Raw genomic sequence first — 22,384 nt, 5'->3', positions numbered from 1 at the left:
CGAGTTTTCACCATTCCCTGGGTCTCCACCAGCCTGCCACAGCCTCCAGCCGCTCCAGCAGCCCGCCTGCGCAGTGGGAGGGCACATTGGCGCGCTTGCGCACATTGGGAAAAGAGGAGCTGGGCCCCGCCCCGTCCTGCTGCTTTGCTCCTCCGCTGTGCGTACAGGGGACGTCGGGGGCGGTGCCGCAGGAGTTGCCCCTGGTAACGGGGGAGGCAGGAGGAGGAGGAGGAGGAGGAGGAGGAGGAGGAGGAGGGATTCGGCGGGAGGATGGTGAGTGTGGGGCCTGGGTCCCTCCGGAGCTGGTCGGTCACCCGCCTCCCTTCCCCAGGCCCAAGGCAGGGCACTGCGCTTAAAGACAGGAGGGAATGGATTGACGCTCAGCCTGCTGTCTGGGTCCTGGATTGGTTTCGGGGGGCGGCGGAGAGCCCCGAGTGTGGGCCCTGGAGGGAGATCTGGGCCTGGGGAGGAAGGCGGGGCTTGCAACCGGTCCGAAACTAGGGGAAGGGGCTGGAAGGGGCTGTGGAAGGGTGCGTGGTTGTCCCGGTACGGAGCCAGGGCTCCATCATTACTCTGGGGATGAGATGAGGGCGGATCCGAGGAGCTACGGAGAGCAGCCTCTGCACGCAGGCTTAGATCTTCCCGGGGAATCGGCCTCCCCGTGCCGCAGAAAAGTGGGGTTCGCCAGTGCCCGGCCAGAAGCGGGGAGAGGGCCAGCGCTACTATCTTTGAGGTCGCGCCGGCGGTACCAGGGGAGATGGTAGCCTAGCTCTCCTCTTCCTCGCGATGTGCGGGCCTCTGGGGGGAAGGGTGCAAATCCCAGGACACAAAGAGGTGCCGCTTGGAAAGGATGCCTAGTGGATTTTACGCCGTCTTGGTGTCTGCGTGGCGGGCGCGCTTCTGCAGTCCCAAGTTATTTATTTGCTGACGGTTCTGCAAGGTCTGGTTGTTGGTGATGACCAGTTTCCCGTTCAATACTTAATCCATGTCGGTGGAGGCAGATTTGCTGCCCGGTCCTTAGTATTTCCTTCGGACCTGTTGCAACCTTCCTCAGCATTTGACCACACCAGAACCAAAGGCCTTAATGTCAGTTTGGAGCAGATTAAAACTGGAGGGTGGCCATTCACTTGGGGCAAGCCTTTTCTCTGTCGGACCAGATTAAAGCTTTCCCAAATTGTAAATTATGATATGTGACATGTTTGATTCTTGACACTCTCTTCCTTGTTGATTTCTCTGCAGTTAGTTGGAGGGTGTTAAAATGGAATTGAGTGGTTTTAGAACTAGTCAAAGAAAAAATTGATTTTGGAGCATTTAGAGCAGGTTGGTTGGCTTACCAGCTGCAAAGAGCTAACACTCAAGCTTACAGTTACTTCCCTGCCCCAACTCCAGACCCTTTTTGACTTTTAGAAATGTTGAACCACTTCTGTTGACTTATGAAGTAAGAAGAAGCTAGATGTTCACAAGGAAAAAATACATGTACATTTGGTTAGATAATCCAATGAGTAAATTTTGATAGGAAAAAAATTTTGCAATTCATTTAACATTGTCAGATCGTTAAAGAAGTAGAATTATTTGATCTGAAGTTGCCAATCATATTTCAACACTTGCTACATTGCAGTTTTGTTAACCTCAGGCTAAACAGATTTTTACACGTTTGCTTTTTATTAATCGTTTATACATAAGCTGTCCATTTAAAGGCTAAGTTTTTCTCAACAAATGAGTACAAACATAAATAATTACACAGAAAATAACTAGAATTGAAATGAAAAAGGCATGCTAAACCAAGAGAGAAAGAGATTGCATCATAAATGAGAAACAGTTGGCTAACTTTTCCCAGTTTGTTTATCAATGTAGTGGACTGTGTAATTTTATGATTGTTTAATTTATAATTACAAGTCACAATAAATTAACCACTGTCCTGTTTCCAGGTGCAGATTGACACTGTTTACAACAAATTGACAGTGTATACAACACTGTTGTATACGACTGTTGTATTCAGTGATCAAGAGAGATTTTGTTTTTCTTTTTTATTTTTTTCCTACCATGAACAATAAGAAATTAGGACAAATTATTCAGGATTCTTTATCTGATTTCCAAAATACTTTTTTTTTTTCTGTCTCCAAAAGTGTGAGCTATTCTTAGAACTGTAAGTGGAACATGGAATTTAAACGGTCAGTGGTGTGATTAAGTGTGTCACATCTGGTATCCCATGAGCCCCCGTGGTGACTGTGCTAGTAAAGAGTGAGTCCCAGGTTTATTTACTTTTTTAGTCCTTTAGCTATGACTAATACATATTTATTCTTATTTTTAATTTGGAGAACTGCAACAAAAGCCCATTATTGGTTTCTCTGAACCCCTTGAGGTTCAGTTGTCTTACCCCTGCCTTAGGATACCAAGTCCTTGGTGAAATACTAAGATGACAGTAATTTTTGTGCATAACTAATCACTGTTATTTAATAGATGAGTCCTCCATTTAGGAATTATTTATGGAGTAATTTCTGTATATATGAACCTAGTGGTAGTTATCTAGCATGTTTAACATTTGAAAATTGTTCCCAAGATTATGTTTTCCAGTCAAAAATTGTCAGTGAAAAATATAAACACAACTACTGTTTTGAGTGACCCCTATGTGCATGCTTTACATACATCATCTCACTTAATCTTCATAGCATTTTTCTTGAGATATAAATACTGTTCCCATTTTCTAGATGGAACTATGCCAGAGGTTACACATAGGGAAGTTGAATAAAAGTCTATGAAACTCTAAAGCCCATAATGTTCTTTTCATTAGGACTCTGATGAAGTGTGAACCCACTCTTCCTGAGGAGGTGCCCGTATTTTGTTCCTCAGGAAACATTGTATTTATTTAGTAGAGAGATAAGGAGAAAGAAGACAAAATTTGGGTGAGGTTCTCCCTATCAAAGCTATACAAATATGCAGATAAAAAAAAAAAAAAAGAATGAACCTGAAATACTGTATTTTTCTCCTGCTGATTCCAAGGAGAGACAGCTCAAGTTTTCTAAACCATAAGGAAAACCAAGCTATAAATATGATATTCTGAGCCAGAGATAAAAAAGCAGTTTTTAGCACCCCCTCCTCAGGTCATATGACCAAGATTTAAATCAATCAGCTGCCACTGGTTTTTTGTTTGTTTGTTTTTGGCGGTACGCGGGCCTCTCACTGCTGTGGCCTCTCCCCTTGCGGAGCACAGGCTCCGGACGCGCAGGCTCAGTGGCCATGGCTCACGGGCCCAGCCGCTCCGCGGCATGTGGGATCCTCCCGGACCGGGGCACGAACCCGTGTCCCCTGCATCGGCAGGCGGACTCTCAACCACTGCGCCACCAGGGAAGCCCTGCCACTGGTTTTTAAATCACATGACCCAACTTTAAATCAATCAGCTGCTTCCCTGTACCTCACGTGACTTGGCTTTGACTAGTAAGAAATACAGAGGTATAAAAATGATGTTCTGAACAATAAATGGAAAAACAACATCTTAGAAAGTTTTTTTCTTTTCGAATGGACCATTCATTGCATACAGAATAAAGGATTCTCTTGTGGATTTCTTGAACTGTAAACACACACACACACACACACACACACACAAAGCTATACGAATTCCTGGAAATTAATAACATCTCACTGGGCAGCACCAGTTTTTTTTTGGTGAGGTAAAAGTAAATTGAAGTCAGTTCCATTTAAGCTAGGTATGGGGAGTGCATGTACCTGACAGCTGGCTTACTAATTTTAATACTTAAATTTTAGCTGCTCCTCCCAGTCACATATATTTTCCATATACCAACATATTCCTCTCTCCCTCTCCACCACCCTAGTTTCTTTGAATGACCTAGTTTGTATCATTTTAGGTCAGTACACCATGCCTCTGCCTGTAGTTGAAGTTAAGCTGATTTTGAGGCAGATAAAATGTCCATAGTCAACAGCATGTCTAGTCATGATTTGCCTATAGAAAAGTTTGTTTAAATGTTTTGTGGCTGTCAGACCACTTCTGTCCACCAGGGTGCAGATAACTTGTGTGCATGCATGCTGATACCGCACGATACACAATTAACTAAAGTTCTTGTGTCTTAAATTGCCTTTATTTAATGTCATAGGAGTACCCATCCTACATAGAGATCATATCTGTTTTGCTCACCATTGTACTTGGAACATATTATGGGTGTTTAATATAAATGAATGAATGAATGGATGTTTTGACCAAAAATACACTAAAAATTCATTTCCTTGTATTTATACTGCAAAACTCAGCCCCATAATAAAATTAACTTCTAATGGCTTTTGTCAAACTTCTAATGTCGTTTGACATTAACTATAGACATATATGGATAGAAGCATAGAGTAGACTTATTCTGCTCTTTTGTCCAGCCTTTTAAATCAGCTTACTTTGTACCTTTCAGGCAGAACCCTGATATCTATAAATATCCTCTTCCCTATTTAGCAAACGCTAATAATCCTGTGATCCCCTGTCCTCAGGAGTTGGGTTAATATGATGCTGTACTGTATTTGCATTTGTCTTGCCTAGACCGTGCTTGAGATGCCATTTGTTATTTCTCTGGAAGAAAATATTAGCTGAACTTTCCATTTCTCTGTAATTTCATTTAAAGGTGCAACATGTGAAGTTATTGTTTCCTGATGAGGAAAATTGCTCATTGTAAATATAGAAGTATTATTTTTTTATACTATTAGGTTTATAAAGTTTAGTTGTAGTTAGAATGTTTTCTTTCTCATCTGTGTTTTGCTTTTCTCCTTTTAAGACGAATAGAAATTATGTTTTTTTAATCATTCAATTTCAAATATAATGAGTATGTAAAAGCTCTCAGCCTGCAGAAAGCAGTATTTGTATATACTGATTTTTTTTTGAAAGAGACACATGAGGAAAAACCTAAAACATTTATTTTGAACCTTGAAAATATTTTATAGAAAACAGATTCTTTCACAATGTCTACACTAGTAAATGATGCATAAGAACTTTCTTTACCTGTACCATTGTTTAATGTACAAATGTGATAAATTCCAGTTGTTTTAGAATTTTATTGGAAAGGATAATGAGGACATCTAATCAGGAACTCAGGAGGAGTAGTACAATGTGTTTTGCCTGTTCTTAGCCTTTTTATATCACCAGTCCCTTAAGGAGCTCAGAATTCTAATTTTAACTGTTCTGAAAGGTGGTATTATAAATGAGTGATTGCAGTGTAGCTAATAGAAGCCAGGGAGATTGCTCATAAACAGAGTTTTTAAAAGGAATGGTGTCAAATAATTCAAGGCTGGAGAAGATAAAAAACAAAAGAAAAACTATGCCATAAAAAAAAAAGACTTGCTTAATCTTTTTTTGTTTGTTTGTTTCAAATTTATTCATTCTCTCTTCTCCAAATCTTTTGGGATAGAATTTGTCTGTCTTAAACTAAATGTTACATTTTATTGCTGACAGATTGAGGCATAGAGAGGTTAACGGTGGTCAGTGCGAATACAGTACTAAAAGTGGTAAACAAAGGGCCTCTGAAGCAGAAGGGAATTCTTATAATTATGCATATTTGCATATCATTGTCTCAACTCTTGAAAATTATTTCACAGAATTATCATTTGATCTTAGTGAATAGACTGGTTTGAGTTATTTCCTGGTGCGATGCAGATAAAAAACATAACCATTTTACATAATTGTAAGACTCAGTTTGAAGGAATTTCCACTTGGGCTGGGAGATTAGATTATATGCCCTTTAAACTCTGGGATTCTTTGATTCTTGATGTAACCATGCCTCATTGGAAAATGATTGTCAGCTGCAAGACAGAACAAATAACTATCTTATAAGATTTTTCTTATGTTCTTAGCTAAAAAGCAGCATGGCTTATTTCCATCCATTAAAAGAATAATAACAACAAGAAACGGAAATATTAGATTACTAGTCAAAAATACCCTGGTTAAACTTTAATGTTTTTTTGCTTCCGGAATGACCTTTCAATTCCCTAATTTCTCTGTTGTATTAGATTCTTCATCTGAAAAACATAGATAATCTATACTGCGCAGCTATACTGTAAGGGTCATGTGAAAGTTAGAAGATGATAGAGTATTTTGAATGATGGAGTCTTAAACAAGAACTAAAATAAAGTCTTAAAAAGAGAGCCCAAGTGCAATTTTCTACAACCTTTTGAATAGTACCTTAGTACCTTAAAATCTTACATTAACTTGGGTGGGTAATTCTGTTTATTTCAACAGCTATCATTTAGTGTCTAATAAGCGCCAGGCATTGTGGGAGATGGAAGCTATCTATAGTCCTTATGCACAAGAAACTTCACTCTAGTATAAAGGAGAAAAATACAAAAATCAATTCCCTACAGTCAGATATGATGGGTGCTCTGGTAGGGTGCTCTGGTATATATATATATATATATATATAAAGGGCTTCAGGAATGGGAGTTGGTTAGTAGTACATACTTCCAGGAGTTTTGGGGTGACTGCTAAGCTGGATTAATAGAAGGAGCAGGAATAAGCCAGGCTATTTATTAAGTTGCTGAATTTACTAAAGTATTTCTGCCAAAACTTATAAGCAAATGGAGTAAATGACATTAAAGTGGAAAATAGTACTATAAGCCCTCCACAACCAAGCACTTTTTTCAAGGAGGAGAAGGCATTCTGATACCCAGTAATATCAAAGTCAGTGCCTCCAAAGTAATCTCTGTTCTTCATGGTTGTTCAAGGGCTTACTCTCAATTTTGCGCAAATTGAAAAGTGCACCAGACCAGGAGGTGAGAATCCTTCTCCTGGGCTTGGATAATGCTGGTAAGACCACTCTTCTGAAGCAGCTGGCATCTGAAGACATCAGCCACATCACACCTACACAGGTGAGCGCTGCCTTGCCCCCGATGCTTGTGTGACACGTGGAAGATGGTAATAGCAATAAACAAAATGGGAGATAGAGTTTTGTCCATTTGTAAGTTTTGTTACTGAGAAAAGTCTATACAATTTTAAAGTAATCTCAGATTTCAAAATATATCAAGAGATTGCATTTATGTGATATACTTAGAGTTGTCAAATTCATAGAGACAGGAGAGAGAACAGTGGTTACCCAGGGGCTGGATGGATGGCGGTGATGGTTGCACAAGAGTGAATGTACTTAATGCCACTGAGCTGCACACTTAAAAATGGTTAAAAAGGTAAATTTTATGTTACATATATTTTACAATAATTTTTAAAAAGAAATAATATAAATTTATATGTCTATACATAGCAAGATACAATCACTTCCCTCTGATCTAAGTAATTCCTTTTTAGAAATAGCTTTATCTTCTCTGATTTTGAATCTAATACATGTAGAAAAATACAGAGAGAGCATAAAGGAAAGAAACAGTGCTGTGAGAAAAACCACTTTTAGTGTGTATTTTTCAGACTTAATAAATACAAATATATGTCTTTTTTTTTTTTTTTTTTTTTTTTTGCCACAGCATGTGGCTTGCAGGATCTCAGTTCCCTGACCAGGGATTGAACTGGGACCATAGCAGTGAAAGCCCAGAATCCTAACCACTAGGCCACCAGGGGACTCCCTCAATTTTTTAGATTTTTTGGGAGGGGGGGCTGGTGGGGGTTGGGGGCCCTCGCCACACGGCATGCATGCGGGATCTCAGTTCCCCAACCAGGGATGGGCCTCCTGCCGTGGAAGCGTGGAGTCCTAACCACTGGACTGCCAGGGAAGTCCCTCAATTTTTTAAATAAAAAAACAATTACCTGTATTTTTATTTATTTTTGGCTGCGTTGGGTCTTTGTTGCTGCGCACAGGCTTTTTCTAGTTGCGGCGAGCGGGGGCTACTCTTCGTTGAGGTGCGCAGGCTTCTCATTGCCGTGGCTTCTCTTATTGTGGAGCATGGGCTCTAGGCGCGTGGGCTTCAGTAGTTGTGGCACGCAGGTTCAGTACTTGTGGCTTGTGGGCTCTAGAGCGCAGGCTCAGTAGTTGTGGTACACAGGCTTAGTTGCTCCGCGGCATGTGGGATCTTCCCGGACCAGGACTTGAACCCATGTCCCCTGCATTGGCAGGCAGATTCTTAACCACTTAACCACTTCCCACCACCAGGGAAGCCCTACCTGTATTTTTAAATCCAGCCTCATCAACCCTCCTCTTTCGTAGGGCTAAGCAAGCAAAGCACAAAGACAGTGGTGCTCCCAGCGTGGATGTTGGAAACAAGTCCTGCCTGGAAGAACTCTAGTGGGTTCTTTAGGCCTCCTTCCCTGCAGGAAATCCTGAGAGAGCTTGACCTTTGGCCAGGCCTTTGGGTTTCCTAACTAGGGGCAGCCCTGTTGTTCTTACTTTTAAGTGTTTGAGCATTAGAGGTTTCAGCACAACCAGAGTTATTTACCATTTTCTGTCACTGTCCTGTGATTAGAGCTTGGTGTCGGGTTTGAATGGCTGTGCTGGTGTGTGTACTTCACGGCCAGCGAGTCTTACTGATTCACATCTCTTTGCAGAAGAGTCATTTCAACTGCTACCAAATGAGCAATTTTACAGCTTTTGAACAAATTTAATGTATGGCCTGAGGAGGAGCAAATTACGGTAGTCTAGCCTAGAAGGGCTGAAAACACATATTAGCGTGTCAGGATTTCTGCCAGAAAAAGAAGGGCTAGGGTTTTTTTTCGTGTTAGTGAGAGGCTGTCTCTCTCAAGAGCACCACTAAAATGAGGACGTCCACACTGTGAGCAGGGAAATGAAATCCTAGTTATGCACCCAAAGCTCCAATTCTAACTTTCAGGCTCTGTTTGTTATGTTATGGGTGACTCTGTCATTATGTCAAGGTTTCGTATTTAGTCTTTAAAAACACACTTTTATTGTGTTTTTGTTTTATATTAGAAAAAGTGATAGATGCTCATTGTAGTAAACTTAGAATGTATAAATAGGTAAAATTGAGAAACTAGAAATCACCTATAATGCCCAGTCAGACGTAACCACTGTTAACATTTGAGAATGTATCCTTTCAGGTTTTTTTCTTTGCCCATATATGGTGGGCATATTTAAAATAGAAAGTAAAAATGGCTCATACAGAGTATACTGTTTTGTATAATCTTTTTCACTTAATAATGTATCTTGAACATATTTCTACATTGTTCTGTATGCAGATACTTATACAGTACACATCTCTAAATGTTTGCACCCATTCATTATTACTTCCTTAGAATAATTTCTTAGTAGATTTGTTGGGTCTGGTGACTTACAGACTTTTAAGGCAGCTGACACATATGGTCAAATTCTAGGATTTACACTTATTTATTCCCTCATTCCAGAAAGGATTTGTTGCTGGGTCTGACATTTACTACTGTAGTTAAGTGTAGAATTTTTAAACGCATAAAAGGGGTTTTGTCAATGAGTCAGAATGAAGTGCGCTTTTACAATAAGCTTAAGCCACTTCCCTTAGGAGTTCTAAAACTTCTAATTTATTCAGTCATTGGCCTTTTAGAGGAGCAGTAGTAAGCATCATCCCCTGTTGTCCTCTAGTGACTGTCCTCAGTGGAAATTAGGTGGCAGTGTTCCCGTACCGTTGCCCTGTGCCTTCTCCTTCTGTGTGATGCAGTAGTGCTGGGGAGCTGCCAGAAGAGGCAAATGTTTATGGAGGCATCCCCAGACCCACTTAACTCCAGCTGTTTTGGATGAAATGTCACTTCTGTGGGAGCAGGCTGTTGATCGGATTTTTCAAATCCTGATTTCATTATGTCATTCTTGCAAGAAGATTTTTTTAAAAATCTTGCGCATAAAATGCCTTCTCTTCGAACCCCAAAGGTCTTGTTAATTTGTTTCTCTGCACATGAACTCCCAGCTCACCCTTCTTCCTGCCCCTGATTGGCTTACCTTCCCCAAAGTTCCACCTTGAGTCACTGTCCTGAAAATGAATACTTTCTTTTCAAGTTCATCAGAGATACCTATTAAAGAACAGTTTCAAATGCCCACTTGTTGGTTTGTTTGTTTGTTTTCATCACCACCTGTATGAGGGGTGCTACTCCAGTTACAAACCAGCCTCCCCCTTCGTGTCCTGAGTTCAGGTCCTTCCTTTTCGTTTTTTGTTTTTTGGGTTTTTTTTGCGGTGCGCGGGCCTCTCACCGCCATGGCCTCTCCCGCCGCGGAGCACAGGCTCCAGACGCGCAGGCTCAGCGGCCAAGGCTCATGGGCCCAGCCACTCTGCGGCATGTGGGATCTTCCCAGACCGGGGCACGAACCAGTGTTCCCTGCAAAGGCAGGCGGACTCCCAACCACTGTGCCACCAGGGAAGCCCAGCAGGCGGATTCTTAACCACTGCGCCCAGGGAAGCCCCTTGCCTCTTTTTAAACTTAACATTTGTTCTGTTGTGCTGAGTCTGCAGATTCAGCTTTGTTTTTTTGTTAGTTACATGTAATGTCCTGTTAAATTTCACCATGCTGAGGACTCACGGGGTGGGCGGGGGTCTGTGTTGATTACCAGAGCTGTTCTCATGCCAAGTCATCCTCAGCAGTTCCATGTGTGTGTGCACTCGGCATGACATCATCAACACTGACTCCAACCTGAGTGACAGTACCACGTGTAAATACATCTTTGTTCCCTATCAGAGCAAACTGTTTTCAGTATCATCTGTGTCACACCTGGCAGAGTACCTCAGAACTAATAAATAACAGAGCTGGTAAATGTAACTTTGTCAGAAATTGATCTCAAAGCCTAGTAAAACTTGGTATTTTTTGTTTCAGGGTTTTAACATCAAAAGTGTACAATCACAAGGTTTTAAACTGAATGTATGGGACATTGGTGGACAGAGGAAAATCAGACCATACTGGAGGAATTATTTTGAAAACACTGATATTCTCGTAAGTACTCCTTCTGATGCATCAATTCATAATCTCTTCTCCCCTGTCTTACTAACATTTACACTGTAATTGTCTTTCTTGTCAATAATTCCATTGCCGTGGGCTTCCCTGGTGGCGCAGTGGTTGAGAGTCCGCCTGCCGGTGCAGGGGACGCGGGTTCATGCCCTGGTCCGGAAAGATCCCACATGCCGCGGAGCTGCTCGGCCCGTGAGCCATGGCCGCTGAGCCTGTGGCCACAACAGTGAGAGGCCCGCGTACCGCAAAAAAAAAAATAATAATAATAATAATAATTCCATTGCTGTAACATTGCTCTTCATCACTATGAGTTTAGAGATAGCCGACAGATTGTGGAGCTTCGTGTAATTTATATAAGATGTTTTTCTGTTGCTCAGTAACAATGTTGTGCCCACACCCACCTTGGCAAATAAAGTGTTTATTAATTACCATAGTGATTTGAACAGCAGAAGTCAGAAGATTGTGCCATTGACTCCATCAACCCAAGGAAATCAATGAATCAGGTATATCCCAAAGAGAGCAACCAAGATAGTGAAGGTCCTGGAAACCATGATGTATGAGAAATGGTTGAAAGACCTGACGATGTCCTTCCTGGAAGAGAAAATGCTTGGAACTGTCTCTAGTTGCTTCAGGAACTATCTTAAGTCTGAGAGATTGGCTTCATTGTGAATAGTTCTAGGGGACCAGGCAAGGAGCAGTTTGGGGAGTATTAGGGTTTAACTCAGAATAAGGAAGAAGTTTCCTATAATCATAACTGTCCAGAAGTAGAAGAAGCCGCCTCAGGCTTCTGGGATTCCTTCTGCACTGGGATTCCTGGCTCAGGCAGCATTCACGCAAGCAGAGGCTGAGACTTGAGCTCCCAGCTCACTGCCAAGTTCTCTAGGACTACTGTTTTAGGATTCTTGGAGATTTTACTCTCCAGGTGCATGATTTCTCCAATCCCTCGGCCTCTCAGCTCCTTCACCTCCCTTCCAGCGAGCTTGCCATCCACCCCACCTCAGCCACTCACTCATGGTCATACCGTAAAACCAGGGCCTTTCATGAACTTGGACAGGAAAAAATGTTGCATCATATTTCCGTTAACCTCTAACTGAAAGTTTGAATTTACTTTAACTATGACCACAGACAGTAAGCTGCAAAAACACGTCGATGTCTTCGTTGCCAGTAGAACTCACCTTGCATCTCAGACAGCTTCCCTCTCTGCTTCTGCTTCCTAGGTGTCTCTTTCTACCTGCTCACTCCTATCAGCATGCACACATCCTGTAGTTGCTCTTGTTTAAAACAAAGAACTCTTGGCTTCCTGCACATCCTCCTCTAGATACTGTCCCATTCCTCAGCCTCTCTTTACAACTCCTTAAAAGAATTTTCTGTGCTCTCTGTCTTCACTTCCTCTCCCCACAGGCACTCAGAACCCTCCATTCAGGCTCACCGAGAATCCACGGTGCTGAGTCCCATGTTCAGGTTTCATTACTCATCTCACTTGACCTGTCAGCACATTTAACAGAGTTGGTCGTGCTGTCCTTGAAACATTGTCTTTCCTTGGCTTCCAGAATTCCATTCTATCTTGGTTTTCCTCCTGTCTCACTGGCTACTCCTCCTCAATCTCCATTGCTATTTTATCCTTATCTCCCAACCTCCAAATGTTGGAGTGCCCCAGAGTTCAGGCCTGTGCTTTTTTTCTCTTAAGTCGCTGCTTAGATGACCTCATCCAATTTCAAGGCGTTAATCACCACCTACATGCCGGTGAATCCCAAACTGTTACCTCCAACCTGGAACTCAGTCTCATATACAGCCAGCTGCCTATTTGACACCTGAACACCAGTGGCTAGTAAGTCCCCTCAACCTCAACATGTCCAAAACCGAATTCCTATCTTCATCCACCCCTGCCCAAATCTTCTTCTCCAGTCTTCTCAGTAAATGACAAGTCCCATTCATCCAGAAGCACTGGACTCATCCTGGGCTCCTTTTCACTCCCCGCATCTTCTCCATCAGCCAATCCTGTCAATTCTACTTTCAAAATATTTCTAGAATCTGCCCACTTCTCTCCATCGCCACTGCTACCGTGCATTGATTTTTTTTAAATTTATTTATTGTTTTTATTTATTTATTTATTTATTTATTTATTTGGCTGCATTGGATCTTCATTGCTGCGCACAGGCTTTCTCTAGTTGCAGCGGGCGGGGGCTACACGGGCTTCTCATTGCGGTGGCTTCTCTTGTTGCGGAGCACAGACTCTATGCGCACGGGCTTCAGTAGTTGTGGCATGTGGGCTCAGTGGTTGTGGTTTGCAGGCTCTAGAGTGCAGGCTCAGCAGTTGTGGCGCACGGGCTTAGTTGCTCCACGGCATGTGGGATCTTCCTGGACCAGGGCTCGAACCCGTGTCCCGTGCATTGGCAGGCAGATTCTTAACCACTGCACCACCAGGGAAGCCCCCAGTGCATTGATTATTGCAGTATCATTCTAACTAGCCTCCTAACTTCTGCATTGCCTCCCTTAAGTCTCTCCTCAACACTATAGCTATATTGATCCTATTAAAACATAAGCTTCCCAGCTCAGAGTTAAAGCCAAGGTTCTTACAGTGGTCCACGAAGCCCCCCACCTGCTGACTCCTCTTCCAAGCCCTTCTTACCTGGTGCCAGCCACACTGGCCTCCTTGCCATTCCTGGAACACAGGCATGCTCCCACCTCCGGGCCTTTGTCATCACTATTTACAATGCTAGAATTCTTTTTTTTTTTTTTTTTTTGTGCAGTACGTGGGCTTCTCACTACTGCGGCCTCTCCCGTTGTGGAGCACAGGCTCTGGATGTGCAGGCTCAGCGGCCATGGCTCACGGGCCCAGCCGCTCCACGGCACGTGGGATCTTCCCGGACCGGGGCACGAACCCGTGTCCCCCACATCGGCAGGCGGACTTTCAACCACTGCGCCACCAGGGAAGCCCTAGAATTCTTTTTCCTTAGATATTCTCATGGTGTAGTCCCTCACCTCAGACATATTTTTATTTATTACCTTTCTCCCCCACTGTAATGTAAGCTACATGAATACAAGAACTTTTCTTTTCTTTTTTTTTTTTAACTGTTGTATCCCCAGTGCTTAGAAAAGTACCAAATAAATGAAATGGATAATTGTTATAGATGGATTCCAGCATTAGGTAGAATGTGGCGTTCTATAACTTCTAAATTCCCTTCCAACTCTAAGGTTCTATGATTCTGTATCATTGTGGTCAAGTCCAGAGGCTTATTAATTCTATGAACTGGGTGGAACATCTACTTCACAGAGGGTTTATGAGAAGTAGTGAATTTATTTATCATGATTCTTAAATGGGGAATAATATCAAAATATAAAATTGTACTATCATCAAATCAATAAACACATGTGAGGTACCGAGATGACCGTCACATGGGCTCATGATATTTCTGGCCCATGGTGAAGGTAAGTTCCAGTATATTCCTTGTGCCAGGTTGAAGGTTTAAATGGATGAGAACAAAAAGATGAGACACGTGCATCCATCCATTTATCCATCTATTCAACCAGTTATTCTTCCAAAATATATACCTTCCAGGAGAACAGAAGAGAAATGTTGGGAAAAAAGAAAATTTTTCCCTTTAATATAGAAATTTCTTCTATAATCTCAAATAATGTGTCTGGTTTTGAAATATAATTTTAGAAATTTTCAAATTTACATAGAGGTCAAAAAAATAGTGTAATGAAACCCTAGATACCTATCCATCATCTGGCTTCCTTAATTTCAGCTTTGGCAATCTTGTTTCATCTCCCCTACCACTACTTTTTTTTTTTTGAGTATTTTAAAGCAAATCCAAGCCATCATATCATTTCACTCACGAATACTTGAAATGTAGAGATGAGTCTCTAAATTGTATGAAACTATGTGTTAGAAAAACTGAACATTAAAAGTCTTTCAAGGGCTTCCCTGGTGACGCAGTGGTTGAGAGTCCGCCTGCCGATGTAGGGGACACGGGTTCGTGCCCCGGTCCGGGAGGATCCCACATGCCGCGGAGCGGCTGGGCCTGTGAGCCATGGCCGCTGAGCCTGCACGTCTGGAGCATGTGCTCCGCAACGGGAGAGGCCACAACAGTGTGAGGCCCGTGTACTGCAAAAAAAAAAAAAAAGTCTTTCAAATCCCAAAAATCAACAAGGAAAGTCCTGGAACTAATAAGTGATTACAGCAAATTTGCAGGCTATAAGGCTAATATACAAAAGCTATAGAGTCAAGCCAAATCATTATGCTATACACCTTAAACAGTGCTGTATGTCAATTATATCACAATAAAACTGGGGGAAGAAAAGGCTATAGATTCTCCTTTACGTTTTGAGTCAAGAGTTGGGAAAAAGCAGGCAGTTGAGAGAAATCACAGTTCTATCTGTTCATCTACTGGATTAGGTACTTTGAAAGAAATGTCCAAATAAGGACTGTATAGGGACTTCCCTGGTGGTCCAGTGGGTAAGACTCCACACTTGCAATGCAGGGGGCCTGGGTTCAATCCCTGGTCGGGGAACTAGATCCCACATGCATGCCGCTGCTAAGAGTTCGCATGCCACAACTAAGAAGTCCACATGCCGCAACTAAAAAAGATCCCGCATGCCACAGTGAAGATCCCGCGTGCCGCAACTAAGACCCAGCACAGCCAAAATAAATAAATAAATAAATTACTTTAAAAAGAGCTGTATATAAGGACATTAATGCCTTAAGGCTCCATGAGGAGGTCTCAGAAACTTTCTGGTCTACAGATCAGGGTAATTTTAAATCATAAGCTCTAACATCTTGAGGGTAGACTGCAAGGTAGTTGTAATATGACCCTGGATTCCACACTTCCCATTAGCTGAGAGCACCTAGGAATTATTGGACAATCCAGCAAAAATAAGTTCACAGTAACCGTAGAGGAGCTTTCTCCAGCTATATTATGCTGCCAGCATCAGACAATATTTTGGATTGAGTCAAACCTTTTTTTATTTTCCAGTGCTATTTGAGACTAAACAAGTCTTGAGGAGCAGCTGAGTCCCCAGGGTTAGATTCTAAGGCTTTGGGGCTCTTAGCCCCCATCTGCCCGTTTTGTAGCAGCTTGGACTGACAGTGGTGGATGGGTTACATTAGTTTGCCTGTATTTAATAGTCTTCCACTGTTGGTTGAAAAGACCTATTACACTAGACTCCACGCTGCCTCGAAGAGCAGGGTTGAGGCTTGATGCATTTCGTTGCCTGGTTAATTCTTTTCAGTTCTCTCTAGAGTGCCAAAATACAGTCTTGCTTTAGAGCAGGTGTCGACAAACTGATCCAGCCTGCCTCCCGTTATTGTGTCTCGTGAGCTAAGAATGGTTTTGACATTTTTAAATGGTTGAACAAAAAATCAAAAGAAGAATAAGATTTCATGACACATGAAAATTATATGAAATTCAAATTTCAGTGTCCGTAAATAGAGTTCTGTTGGAACACAGCCACGTCCATTTGTTTATGTATTTTTTTATGGTTGCTTATGCACTACAGGAGCAAAGTTCAATAGCTGTGAAAGAGATTGTATGGGCCACAAAACCTAAAATATTTACTACCTGACCCCTTACAGAAAAAGAGTACCAACCCCCACTTTAAATTATATGTTTCTCTAGAGGTTTGAAAGAATCAGAGCAACTCCTAAAAGTGCAGTTATTCTCAGGGATGATGACACTGAGAACATGACTTCAGCTTTATTAATTTGGGGGAAGTGACTAAGAAATTAATCCTGAGATATGATAGAAGGGAGGGGATAGGATGTCTTCCATTTCTCTTGTGCCAGGAAATAACAGCCTTTTGATAGATAAAAACACATCATTTTTTTCAAGGTATATATTAATATTAATACCAAACTCCATTTACTTTATCATTATTAGTTTTGTGTTTAAACACAACATAATTTAAGGTAATTTGCCATCATTTCTGTATCCAAAGGACATCCAGTGAGATAGAGCTCAAACAACCATCTCTTGTATTATCTCCATAACATCACTCACACTTGAGCATCAGTACTCCTAGAGCACAAATAACTGAAAACAGGTTATCCAGAAAACTTATTAGTCAGTTTCACCCTCCTCTTAAGACTTCTGCTCAAGCTATCAATAAAAGGCCACACTTTTTAGTGTCATCTCTTCTGTCTCCGTCTACCCCTCTGGTGGAGAAATACTTAAGAGCAATAAAATGGCCAAAAGGTGGCAGCAGGAGGGAGGAGGACCAGAAGCAAGAGGAGAAACAAAGAGCCTTCCATTCACATGGTGGATAATCAGTCTCTGGATAATCCAAAATTGGCTGAACTTCCATCCAGAAAAAATCTTTTTCTCTAGGTCTCCCTCCCACAACCAAATAAAAATTTCCAAGCAGTTGCCAATGAAGGTGTGAATTGGCTCCGCTTAAAGCATCATTCTCATTCTGAGTGCCATGGATTATAAGTTTATTTTAGAATAGGTTTATGAAACTTAATTTTTGAAGATCCATAGTGTTTTAAGACCAGTGAAAAGCACTATATTTAACTTTCTTTAATACTTTCTGAGTATCTTTTATTTGATAATCTGTTTTTGGATTCATTTTTTTGCTCAGTATTATGTAGCAACCTAAATGGGAAAATAATTTGAAAAAGAATAGATACATGTATATGTATAACTGAATCACTTTGCTGTACACCTGAAACTAACACAACATTGTTAATCAACTATACTCCAATATAAAATTAAAAGTTACACCAAGGGGGGAAGGGGCGGGGGTGGGATGAATTGGGAGACTGGGATTGACATATATACACTATTGATACTATGTATAAAATAGATACCTAATGAGAACCTACTCTGTAGCTCAGGGAACTCAGTGCTCTGTGGTGACCTAAATAGGAAGGAAATCCAAAAAAAGAGGGGATATCTGTATGCGTATAGCTGATTCACTTTCCTGTACAGTAGAAACTAACACAACATTGTAAAGCAACTGTACTCCAATAAAAATTAATTTTAAAAATTAAAGTTAAAAAATGGTTTTTGCATGACTAGATTAACACCTATGTTATTAACAAGAAAAAGAAAGGAAGAAAAAGAGGCTATCCTTATCCTTAGCTATTGACCTCAAGCAAACAGATACTTGCAGGAAAAAACTGGGCAGCGCTGGGGAGGGGGTAACCAGGAGAATCATGTGCCACCATAGAAAAACAGATTTGTGGGATCACTGGAGACTGGTTTGTGCTTAGGACTTTTTCACTTGGCCCTTTTAATAAATGGGGCAGTTGTTTTATAGCCTTCCTCCTGGAATTATTGTACAATACTTTTCAAATTCTATAAAAGTTATGTGAGAAAAATACTAAATGATAGGAAGAATTTATGTACAGTTTAGGAAAAGCCCCCTTTTGACTCTTTTAATGAAAATGTTCCTTGTGAAATTTAATGTCAAAGCAATAAGTAGCAAGTAATTTAGCAAGTAATTAAAGTAAAAGTTAAAACTTTCTTAATTGACTTTCAGCCTCTGGATTCTTTGGTATTTCAATCATCATCTTTCTTGTCTACTATTAAAACTATCTTTCCATTCCTAATTATTCTCTCCCACCTGTTTGTTTTTCATCATATCAAACACCAATTTCTTAACTGTATCTTTTTCTTTTATTTTAATTTTGACTGCGCCACGCAGCTTATGGTATCCTAGTTCCCCGACCAGGGATTGAACCCGGGACCCGGCAGTGAAAGTGCCGAGTCCTAACCACTGGACTGCCAGGCAATTCCCATTAACTTTATCTTTAATTGTATTCTCAGCCTTGTCTCAGCCTCTTCTACATTTACCTTCTCACTCATACCCTTTGCTCCCAAGCACATTTTTTCCTGCTTTGTAATCTGAGCCCAGAATACCCTCCCAGGGATCACCTGACCCTTCTCCCCTCCCTCACATCATCTCCCACTCTTGCCTGAGTGAAGGTCATCCTAATCCACTATAGACTACCAGATAGTTCTAATCCCGTCCTTGGTATTCAGGTTCACTCTTCCATTGCATTCCTTCTTTCTACATCTGTGTTTATACTATGCCTGCTACTATATAATGCGAGACCCACCAGTGGAAAACTAAGCTACCACCATGTTCTGACTTATATCAGACAGTATCGAATTTTGTGTCCCTGTGGTGTGCATTGACATTGAGTCAGAGTAATATTAACAATAACAATAATAAGGCCACAAAAAAATACTGAGACCAAACACATGCATCCTTTCTCCTATGATTCTCCATGAAGGAAACACAGGTGAGAAAAGGCTGGACTTGGTCCCTGGTATAATATTTAGCACTAGTGACTCTAAATTTTTTATTTTATTTTATTTTTTTGGCCATGCTGCGTGGCATGCAGTATCTTAGTTCCCGACCAGGGATCGAACCCGTGCCCCCTGCCCCCTGCCCCGGGCCGACGAAGCACCGAGTCTTAACCACTGGACCTCCAGGGAAGTCCCAGCACTAGTGACTCTAAATGAGAGTGCATTAACTTAAGCAAAGGAATTTTAATTGTTGGTTTTTTTTTCCTTTCAAAAGAGAGCAAGTTTTCAGAGTAGAACAGAATTTTAAGGCACATAAAGGTGGGAATTCAAGATCGTTTCTCATTGTTGTTTTTCAATGATATGTTCTTTTAAAAGAGCGTTTCCATTATACCGTTAGTTTAATAACAATTCTAATTTCTTTAAAGAAAGTTTGAAATTTTGATAATTTTTAAGATTAGCAACTGGGAGAACATTTAACACACTGATGATTTTTTTTTAATGACTACAAAATGACATCTCTGGTTTTCTTTTTTTTTTTAATTATTTATTTTTGGCTGCATTGGGTATTTGTTGCTGCATGTGGGCTTTCTCTGGTTGCGGCGAGCTGGGACCACTCTCCGTTGCGGTGTGTGGGCCTCTCATTGCGGTGGCTTCTCTTGTTGTGGAGCACAGGCTCTAGGCTCGCAGGCTTCAGTAGTTGTGGCACGTGGGCTCTAGAGCACAGGCTCAGTAGTTGTGGTGCACAGGCTTAGTTGCTCCGTGGCATGTGGGATCTTCCCGGACCAGGGCTCAAACCCATGTCCCCTTCATTGGCAGGCGGATTCTTAACCACTGTGCCACCAGGGAAGTCCTCTGATTTTCTTTTTAAATTTCCATATGAAGAAGAATTAGAAGGGAACATTCATAGGAAATGAAAATAATTAATGTGCTTGGGTTCTGTAACTATAGGTGATTTTTCTTTCTTCTTTGGTCTTATCTAATTTCCCTTATCATTGTTATAGGATGTTATTTATACAATAAATAAAATTCAGTGATGGGAAAGAAAGCTTGGGATTTGTAATTTACGATAAATCTCAAAACTTCTCTTACTCTGGCAAAGCCTATGCTCCTGCTATTTCCAGTAGTTGATCTTAACCTCCCAGCACCTGAAGACAGCATACAGTTAATACTGAAAATGGTTCTTTCAGAATGATGATGTTCGAAGTCTATAGGATTTGTAAATGCCTCAAAACACTGTCCCTTCCTGACAATTTGGGACACAGTATAGCAGAGTGCTTAAGAGCCACTAGGGACTTTACTGTCAGGTATGCCTGAGTTTGAATCCCCATTTTGTCATGTACCAAACGTAACTTGGGTAAATTACTTAACTTCTTTGGGCTTATGTTTATTTATGTATAAAATGGGATAAAAATGAAATCTAACTCACGGAGTGATAACGAGGATTAATAGGGTAAATCTAGTAAGAATGTTCAGTGAATGCCTGTTAAATATATCTATTTTTATCCTGCTTGGCTCTCCTGACTTCCTACTTTGGAGCTTTGCTGGAGGTATTTTCTGGGCCTCTCCATTTAATTAATTAATTAGTTTATTTTGCATCCATAGATAAGAATTACCAGCTCAGTTTCAGGATGCTGCGCTAATGCGAAATCTGCTGATTGGGAATCATCTGCTTCTTCCCTAGAAGTTGCCCTGTTCCCATATTTGCTTATTGAAGTAGCCTTCTTCTTTTACTTTACAGATATATGTAATTGACAGCGCAGACAGAAAAAGATTTGAAGAGACGGGTCAGGTAAAAAATTGTTCTGTTGAGATATTTCCCAAATAATTGGGTATTCATTAATCTACTTTGTCAATGTATAAGAGTGAGGGAAGTATTTTTGTTTAACCTTTGCAGTTTAAACAAAACAGTCATTCTGGCAAGCAGGCAAAATACCACTTGCCTAAAAAGAAATTAGTTGAGAATTCTTTAAACAATTTTTCGTTTAAAGCCTTTTCGTTTTAATCAAATTAAATAAATAAGATATAAGCAAATGGAACTTACCAGCATGCCCAAAAGCTCTTCCCAGGCCACATAGAAATGAACCTGAGGAACAATTCACTTATCATTTCTGTGTACATTTTTCAATGCCAACTTAATTGATCCAAGGGTAACTTGGACAAATTAGAAGGTATGGGAAGAAATGTGCAAGCCAAGACTAAGCTGCTCTTCTTGCCAAGCAAAGAGATAGGTATACTTTGAACCCAAATATGACTTCAAATGCAGAGTGCATGTCAACATGATTATACGATGCAATCCGTGTATGCAATTTTAAATAGAGAAGCAGTGGGCATAGACCATTTTACCCAGACTGAGTGCACTGATAAGAAGTGAGTAGTATCGTGGACCTCTTTGGAGAAGCACCTTTACATTTTATTGCGGAGTCCTTGGCCTGTGTCCTGAGCTACTGCACGTGGCCTTCCAAAGGTAGCAGTCCCCATGTTTAAGTTCCTTTTCCCTGGAAATTAGTTTGAGAACTCTCCAGACTCCTGGAGACAGCCCCTCTCCCTTCTATACCTTGATGATTTCTAGACTTCACTCAAGTGAAGCAATGCTAAACATGAGTTTGGAAGTGAAGGGTGTCAGATGGAGATCTGCCTCTTGAACCATCCAGTTCTCTTTGACAGCCCAAGTGTCTTAAGTAGTAAAATGTGGGTTGAGTGGGGAAGAGGTGGATCCTGGCATTTAGCTAAGTATATACCTTCTCCTGTACTTATTGCAGGCGGAATCAACATACAGTTTAGATCCCAACCAGTACCCTAAAAATTAGAGACCTTGCCAGATGGACTAATGCAGTTACTTTAGGATGTGGGTTTAATGAAGTGCAATGCACATGCATGCATGTTTTGGAGACAGAGATTGATGAAACAGAATTATAGTCTCTAAAGCAATTGTCATTTTTAGTTCATATTTTAAAATATATATGTATATGTACATATACATACATATATATGTATGTATATGTGTATATGTATGTGTATCTATGCATTGAAAGTTACTTGCAGATAGTAACGTCGGGTAAGTTTTAAATGTCTAACCACAATTTGTGTTCTCCCTTGAACAGTATTTCTCAAAGTATGATTTATGAATCCCCTATAAAAGAACCACCTGGGGAACTTGTTAAAAATGCAAATCCCTGGACCCTGGCTTAGACTTTCCAAAGTCAGCATCTCTGGGGCAGGCCCAGGAATTTGCCAGGGGATTCTTCCACAGGCTTAAGTTTGAGAACCACTGCCCTTGAAAGTTGCTTGTTGA

General features: G+C 41.0%; 1 protein-coding gene across 1 annotated transcript in view; it reads left to right on the top strand.

Annotated features, from left to right (window-relative positions):
- The first annotated feature begins 234 nt into the window (after positions 1-234).
- Positions 235-22,384, top strand: part of ARL3 (ARF like GTPase 3) — a 32,097-nt gene continuing 9,947 nt past the window's right edge. The window contains exons 1-4 of the mRNA XM_082630418.1: positions 235-273; positions 6,709-6,852; positions 10,706-10,822; positions 20,831-20,881. Of these exons, the coding sequence (XP_082486544.1) occupies positions 271-273; positions 6,709-6,852; positions 10,706-10,822; positions 20,831-20,881 (315 nt within the window). The 5' untranslated portion in view covers positions 235-270. The remainder of the gene's footprint in view (positions 274-6,708; positions 6,853-10,705; positions 10,823-20,830; positions 20,882-22,384) is intronic.

Source organism: Mesoplodon mirus (genome assembly GCF_964341445.2).
Source record: "Mesoplodon mirus genome assembly, chromosome: 2".
Taxonomy (NCBI): domain Eukaryota; kingdom Metazoa; phylum Chordata; class Mammalia; order Artiodactyla; family Ziphiidae; genus Mesoplodon; species Mesoplodon mirus.
This window is presented reverse-complemented; position numbering and strand designations above follow the sequence as displayed.